This window comes from Vombatus ursinus, unplaced genomic scaffold, assembly GCF_900497805.2.
Source record: "Vombatus ursinus unplaced genomic scaffold, bare-nosed wombat genome assembly UNPS02010394.1, whole genome shotgun sequence".
NCBI classification, from domain to species: Eukaryota; Metazoa; Chordata; class Mammalia; order Diprotodontia; family Vombatidae; genus Vombatus; species Vombatus ursinus.
The window spans coordinates 6,172,499-6,181,217 of NW_020950172.1; the positions used below are offsets into that span (position 1 = coordinate 6,172,499).

The 8,719-nt window shown below is 39.5% G+C and overlaps 1 protein-coding gene across 1 annotated transcript in view; it reads right to left on the minus strand.

The window, feature by feature from the left end:
* Positions 1 to 8,719, minus strand: part of TTLL8 (tubulin tyrosine ligase like 8) — a 68,138-nt gene that overhangs the window by 39,401 nt on the left and 20,018 nt on the right. Inside the window, exon 5 of the mRNA XM_027854349.1 lies at positions 250 to 379. Coding sequence (XP_027710150.1) covers positions 250 to 379 — 130 coding nt within the window. The remainder of the gene's footprint in view (positions 1 to 249; positions 380 to 8,719) is intronic.

Sequence of the window (8,719 nt, forward strand, 5' to 3'; positions counted from 1 at the left end):
TCTCTAAGGCTTAAAATCCCAAAACCAGATGTAGCCCTGGCCATCAGGGAGCTCAAAGTTTAGCAGACGGGTGGATAATGATGAATAATAATAATAACACAGATGATTATAATCCAGGAACAGTCCCACAATCCAAGGAGTCATCTATCAAGTTCTCAATCTCAGAACTTTCAGTTAATCTAACTATTAGCTCACACTTTGTTTTTACATGAACAATAACAGTAATGTTGGGTACACTACCATAGTCACCTTCACATTCATCTTCACCATTTGGCACCATCTTTGATAAGAAACTGAATTTCTTCTCCACCCATCCTTTCCTTCGTAGAGTATTGCGGATTACCGGGTAGTGTCCATAGATGGAAAATATCTTCTTGTCCTACAAGAAAAAGAAAACATTTTGAAGTATTGAAGGAAAGCAGAGTTCATAATCCAAGAGGGTCCACAGCACTGACTTTAGAGTTTGTAGAACACAACAAAAATTGGCTCAGATTGAGAAGACGTAGTTATGCTGGTTATGTTTCCACCACTTACCAGTATGATATTGGGCCATAATGACAATGATATCTTGCAAGATTTACAAAACTCCTCATGTACAATTATCCACCTCCCTAGCCAAGTTACTCCTTAATTTGCCATCTGTCAGCTGGCCTCTAAAGACAGTTCCAGTCCTAGAATTCGGAAATTGAATAGAGATGTAAGAGAAGGTACTATGGAGGGAGGCACTGGATTAAGCCTTGAAAAAAGGCAAGACCATGAAATAGGAAAGGCATAAGGGCATCGTGGACAAAGACAAAAAGAGGAAAAAAAAAGGTGAAGCAAAAAGGGGGCAAAGGGAAGACTCTGACAGCTGGAAAGGTGGCTGTCAAGTAGAATTCAGAGGGCCTGGACAGGAGAGGAATTTGCCTTTTATTCTATTAAAAATGGGGAGCCATGGAAGATTTTTGATCCCAGATCATAAGATCAAAATAACAGAGATGACACATGAGGAAGATGACTCATGGAGTATGTGAGGGATGGTGTAGACAGGGGAAGATGATGGAAGCATGGAGAAGAGTCGAGGTTATTACAAGAGTTTAGGGGGAAACAAATAGGGATCATTACTGAGGTAGCTGTTGTGGGAGTGGAAAGAGAAGACAGGGTACGAAAGACATTGGAGAATTAAAATCAACACTGAAAGATAACTTAAAGTTTTTGAACTTTGTGGTGATACCAACAAAATAATGAGAGAAGTTACATAAGGAGGCAAGGAATGAGTTCATTTTTTTTTTTACCAAGTATCAGCCCATCTCCTTTTCTGGTTAGATCTAAACCCCATCTCACAGACAAGATTTAAATGGTCTCATACTTCAGCCAATTTAGGCCCATAAAGTGTCTCTTTCTACTGTCCTTTGGATTATTCATAATTTTATTTCATCTGAGATTGCCATTCCAGGATTCACAGACACACAGAACCACTGGAAGAATATTAGTGTTAAAGGGATTGGCTTTTGGAGCAAAGATCAATGTGGGACCTTTGATGGTGGCACTGTACAATTTCCCAACAGGAAACAACATAATCTCCTCTTCTGATTCAATTTCAAGTCCAGGTAATTCTGTAGCAGTTGTCTAAGATATGTTACATATTGATGGACTGATCCGAGGGGCTGCCATCCAGATTTGTACCATAATCAGGGCAACACCCATTTGTCATCCATTTTGTTTTTTCAATGTGAATATGTAGTCCGACCTCTTTCCTATTGCTTCAGATTTTTATTGAGGCAGCTTTGGGGTGTTCCTAAGGAACATACACAATTAGTACATCATCTACTAAGAGGGAATGCTTCTTTTGTTTGGATCTGATAAAGGTTAACCTCCATAATTCATGGCCAATGCCATCTATATATTTAATTGTCCTTAGAATTTAAGTTGCTGGAGCCAGATTAACTGCTTCTTGAGGTGCCATGAAATTGGAGAAGGGCATATGCCTGAAGGTCAAGTCCTTCAACCAGAGGCCAGTAAGAGGTCGTCTGCTCCTGGAAAAACTCCCCAAATTATTATTATGGCATTTATGAGCAATTAGAGAAGAAAGCAGCGATTCCTAAGAAATAACCTGGGCTTGTCAAGAATGGATGTTGCCTGACTATTAGATCTAGCTGACAAAGTCTCATGAGCTATCCCTGAGACAGCTCTATGATGGAAGATATGGTTGAATGGCCAGGCTCCAATGGTTAGAAGACAATTTAGCAGGAGTTCTCTGGGAAAGTGCCTCAGAGATCTGTGATTGGCTCTATGATGTTCAGCATTCTAATAAATGGTCTAGATATGAAGACATGGAAATAGATAAGATTATCAATAGTACAGATGACAAAAAAATTGGAGGGAATACCAATATTTGGGACAATAAAGCCAAGATCCAAAAAAAATCCTGACAAACTATAGAATAAAGTCAAAAACGAGAAATTTAATATAGATGAACGACACTTACATCAGTACTTGGGGGTTTAAAAAACTGACTTCACAATTACTGAAAGATGGAAGCCTGGATAAACAATAGCTGTGGTGTGGGGGCAGAGCCAAGGTAGAGGAAGTGGGAAGAAGAGTGTGGAGGGTTTCTGTCCCACAAACTCCTCCAAAGAGATCTAGTAACTGCATCAGCCTGGAACCTGATGGGGGAAATAACAGGAAAAAGTCACAGTTTTGTCCAGTCCAGGTCTGAATAGGGACACAGATAGGGAAGTCTGCAGGCACTGGGAATGAGCTGCCTGTGAGCAGTCCAGTATTCAAGGAAAGGCTGTATACCAGGGCAAGAGGAGGTATTATACCCACACTGGGGTACCTCAATGGGGACAGGTGCAAACTGGTGCCTATATTGCCTGCTCCCCAATTCCAGATCACAGATCCAAAGTGGAATAGGAAGGCAGACCTGTGCCCTGGGATAGAGTGCCGGATAGCAAGGCCCTGCAAGAAAGGAAATACAGCAAGCAGATTTGGCTCAGATCCCACGTTCAAAGCAGGGCATCACTTTTAGCATCAAGCCCAGGCTACAGAGGAGTAACCAAGACATGAATCTCAGACCAAAAGGGAGGTTACAATACTGCCGCTCTGAACCTGCAGAGCTTCTCAGCTGACTGACAAAAGCAGAGTCCAACAGCATTTACTCTTCCTCAGACCCAAACCCAGGTCAACAACTTGCAGAGCTCAGACTGGGCAGGGTAAGACAGAGCAAACCACTTTGGGAGCACTGAAAGCTTGCAGGTCCCCAGCTCAAGCTGTTCCTGAGATCTTCGAACAATATGTATTCAGGACCCTCAGAAAGCAGTAACGAAACCAGCCCAGACCTTGTCCTCCAGAAGCTCTCAGAGTTCAGCCTTAACATCAAGTTCAAAAGTCAGGAAGGGAGGTGAAAGAAATGAGCAAACAAAAGAAGAACACTACCTTAATCAGCCATTACAGGATGCTCACATGCTCAAAACACAAACACCGAGAAGAGAATGACTCCAAAACATCTATGAGCAAAGCCTCAGAGAAAAATGTGGCTTGGGCACAGACAACTAAAATTCCTAGGAGAGTTTTATTTTTTGTTTGTTTGCTTTTTTATTGTGGACTTAAGAAATAAAACAAGCATTTCCATAACAAAGTAGAATTAAAAAAAGAGGATTGCACATGAAACTGCAAGTCTATTGTGTACAACTTGCTTACCCTTTTAAATATATAACAAAGTTATCATGTAACTTTTTTTCCCTCCCTCTCCTCCTCCCCGCCTAGAGATGACTACCATTAGACACAAATATGTATATGTGTGTGTGTATGTATGTATGTGAAACCATACTATGCAAACTTCTATTTATTAGTTCTTTCTGTGGATGAAGAGAGCATCTTCATAGGTCCTTTATAGTTAATTTGGGTATTTATGATAGTCAAAATGATTTGATCATTCAAAGTTGTTCTTAAAACAATAATGCTATTGCTGTATACCATGTTCTCTTGGTTCTGCTCATTTCACTCTTTGTTATTTCATGCACATCTTTCCATGTTTTTCTAAAATCATCAAGCTCATCATTTTTTATAGCACAGTAGTATTCCATCACAATCATATACCACAACTTGTTTAGCCATTCCCCAATTGATGAGCATTCCCACAATTTCCAGTTCTTTGTTACAACAAAGAGAGCTGCTATAGATATTTTAGAACATATAAGTTCTCTTACTTTTTCCCTAATCATCCTGGGAAATAGACCTAGTAGTGGTATTGCTGGGTCAAAGGGTATAGGCAGATTATTATCTGTTTAGGCATAATTACAGATTGCTCTCCAAAATGGTTGGATCAGTTCACAAATCCACAAACAGTAAATTAGTGTCCCAATTTTTCCACACGCCCTCCAACATTTGTTGCTTTTCCCTTTTATCATTTTAGCCAATCTGATAGGTGTAAAACAATATCTCAAGGTTGTATTAATTTGCATTTCTCTAATCAATAATGATTTAGAGCATTTATTCATAGATTCATATATATATATATATCAAAACAATTCATAAATTGTTTGATTTCTTCATCAGAAAACTGCCTGTTCATATCCTTTGACCATTTGTCAATTGGGGAATGTCTCATATCTTTATAGATTTGATGAAGTTCTTTACATACTTGAGATATGAGACCTTTATCTGAGTAACTATCTATGAATATATTCCCAATTTTCTGCTTTCCTTCTGATCTTGGCTACGCTGGTTTTATTTATATAAAACTTTTTCAAAATAATGTAATCAAAATTATCCATTTTATACCTCCCAATGCTCTCTACCTCATTTATTCATAAATTATTTGTCTATCCATAAGTCTGACAAGTAATATATTCCATGTTCTTCAAATTTTCTTGTAATATCTCCCTTTATATCTAGGTCATGTAACCATTTTGACCTTAACTTGCTAAATGGTGTAAGGTATTGGCCTATGTCCAGTTTCTATCAAACTGTTTTCCAGCTTTCCCAACAATTTACACCAAAGAATTCTTACCCCAAAAACTTAAGTCTTTACACTTGTCAAACACAAAGTTCCTACAGTCATTTGCTGCTGTAAGTTGTATGTCAACTCTATTCCACTGATCTCGTTTTCTTCTTAGCCAGTACTGGATAGTTTTAATAATTAATGCTATATAATATAGTTTAAGATCTGGTACTGCTAAACCTCCTTCCTTCACTAGAAGAGTTTTTAAAAGAGTTTAAAATGTTTTATAAATGAAATGAGAGTGCTTAAGTAAAAAATCAGAAAAGAAATGAAAACTATGGAAGGAAGGATTAAAAAGGGGGTTAGCAACTTGGTATAAGACATTGCCCAAGCAACAAGCTCCCTGAAAATCTGTGTAGACCAAAGGGAAACCAATAACTCATGAGATAACCAAATGATCTAATGAGATAATATTTGTAAACATGCTTGGCAAAGTGCTTGCCACAGAGTAGATGCTAAATAGAAGAAAATATAAGATGTCTTTGAATTACAAAACAGATCAAGGAGGAAAAAAATAAGAATCACTGGACTACCTGAAAGCCATGATAAAAAAAAAAGAGCCTTGATATCATATTCCAAGAAATATTAAAACTGCTCACATCCTTTAGAACTAGAGGGCAAAGTGTAAATAAAGAATCCCAGTCACCTCCTGAAAGAAACCCCAAAGCAAAGACTCCAAGGGACATCACTGCCAAAATCCAGAGCTGCCAGGTCAAAGAAAAAATCCTGCAAGGAGCCAGAAATAAAAACAAAGAATTCAAGTACTGAGGAGCCACAATCAGGATCACACATGACTTAGCAGCCACCTCTATGCAGGAATGAAAAACTTGGAATACAACATTCCAGAAGGCAAAGGCTATGGGTATACCACCAAGAATAACTTACCCAGTAAAACGGAGAATAATCCTACAGGGGGATAAAAGATCTTTAATGAAATAGAGGACTTCCAAGCATTCCTGATGAAAAGACCAGAGCTACAGAGAAACTTTGAAGTTTAAACACAAGAGTCAAGAGAAAAAACAAAAGGGTATATACATAAACAAACAACAATAAAGGATTAAACAAGGATGAATTGCTTACATTCTAAGGGAGCCTAATCAGACAAGGCCCAGAGCGGTTCTGTTGTGCCTTAATGATCTTAAGAATGGAAAAAAGAAGAGAAAAAGAATAAGAAGTGAGGGAAGGGAAAGGAAGGTTAGGGAAAATGATCTCACATAATCAGAGTGCACAGAAAAAAAAGGAAATCTGAGTGGATGCTCATCAACTGGGGTTAATTAGCAAATTACAGTATATAAATATGTTATAATATTATTGTGCTGAACTTTTATCAGTGTAATGACCAATCCAGATTCCAGAGAACCAAAGCGGAAACATACTACCTACCCACTTTCTGATAGAAAAGGTGAAGGTGTGTGTTTGTGTGTGTGTTCTTTCAGTTGGGAGAAGGAGGGTTGGGGTGGCCTGATAAGAAGGCAGATTTTGGCTGTTAAAGAAAAATATCTATTTTTTAAGTCTTGTGGAATGCCATAATAGCTACAATATAACATGGCAGTGTGGAAAGCTCGTGATTTCCCCTAGGCTGCATTGAGGGGTGGTAATTCCATGGAATTCAGTTCTGGGAACCATATTTGCTGAAGAACACCAAGAAGCTAGAGCCCATCCAGAAGCTTCAAGATGGAGTAGGATGGTGATATGGCTAGAGGCCAGGCCATATGAGGAAAGACTGGATCATTTAACCAGAAAAGTAGTCTTAGAGGGGCACGTGACAGATGCCTTCAAGTATCTGAAAGGTGATGGTCAGAACCAGGAGAAATGAATAGAAGTAGTATGAAGGCAGATTTAGGGTCCCCTGTAGGAAAAATTTTCTAATAGCAAGAGTTGTCCCAAAGTGGAAGGGCATCCCTGGGCTTTTGGACAGCCTATCGCCCAAACCTGGAATGTCCTTCCGCCTTCCCCTTGCCCAACCCTTGGGAGCCCTCCCTAGGCTGCATCAAGGCTCAGTTCAACCAGCATTTCCTACAGGAGGCCGTTCCTAATTTCCCCAGGTGTTGGGGCTCCCACTGTCCTCAAATGATTTGATGTTTATTTTGTAAGAATTTTGTTATCCCTCATTCATCTGTGTGCAGGTTGGTCCTCACCCCACTCCCCATTCCCAAAGCCAGTAGAATGTAGTTCCTGGACAGAAGAGGCTGTTGAGCTGGAGGGCTCCATAGCCTCTTTGCTTAACAAATGACTATTTATCAGCTTCATTTCACCTACTGTAAAACAAAGTATTCTTCCTTTAGTAAGTGCTTAACACATGTGTGACTTCATTTCTTCCCAGTAAAAGCCTTCCAACATTTGAAGGCATTTATCATGTTGTCCCATTAGCCTTCTCTTATCCTAGCTACACACTCTAACGTGCTTCAAGGACTCTTCCTCTGACATGTTCCGAGCTACTCACCTTGCTGACATTAATAACGTGTGGGTGATCTTCACTTTATCCAAGAGCAGTCCACCTTGACTGCTCTGAAGGGTGTTCTGACCAAGGCAGAGGCCACTGGGACCAGCACGCCCCTGCTCAGAGGGTTATAGATTTATGTTAGTGAAGATCAGACAGATCAGGATGCAGTTCTCTGCTGCGGTCCTACATACTCAGCTCGTCCAGAGTCAGAGGTTAATCAGAATGCCCAGATCCTCTTCCACATGAATGACTCTCGTCCTTCCTGTCTCCCTGATCCTGGTGTTTTGTGATTGATACTTTGATCCGAAATACAAGGTTTTAAATATAGACTGGGAAGGTCATTCTGAATCTTGACTGAAATCACAGTATCTCAGTGGTAGAAGGAACTCCAAACATCATGGCCTCTTAACTTGGGGGTCTATAAATTGTTGTTTTTGAGTATTCTGGTAACTGTTCCAATATAATTAGCTTCCTTTGCTTTCACAAGACTGACAGCCAAGGCGAGGGGTGGGGGTCCATGGCACACAAAAGCCAAGGGGCCTCTCTGATTTGGACCAAACTGTCCATGAACAAAATTCCCTTCTCTAGTTTCTGTAAAAAATGTTCACCCAACCTCTACCCTAGGGCTTCCAGTAAAATGGAATGCACTGCTTTTCAATCCTTCCTCTGTGCTCTGGACACCATTCTCCTTAACATAGCTTAAAAGACTCTTGGTTTTGTTGGCCATAGCCCATTGATGACTCACGTAGAGCCCGCTGTCCATTTACGTCCCCACTTCTTTTTCATATAAACAATTGTGTGGCTATATCTCTCCAAAATTGTGCCACTGAAATGGATTTGGGGGAACAAATATACGACTTTATATTGATCTCAATTACATTTCTTCTTAATAAATTCAGCTCATCATTTCAGTTTGCTAAGATCCTTTTGAGCCCTGCCAGACAATATGATCACTCTCCACTTCATTAGAGACAATTAATGGTGACTCATTCCTTAGGTACCTATCCAATTGTACAATCCTTTCCAGCTTTGTGTCTTCCACAAATTGGATACCTGTGCCAACTAAACCTTCATTCAAATAACTGCCAAAATATTGGACAAGGTAGAGCCAAAGAACCTGTTCAACAGCCCTGTACAAGAGCACGAATCTCTTAATTTTCCACAGTGGCAAAACACATCACTTGAAACACTACTTCAGCAGAACTTATATAATAAATCCTCAAAATTATATTATTTTTAAATTACTACTACTACTACTACTACTACTACTACTACTACTACTACTACTACTA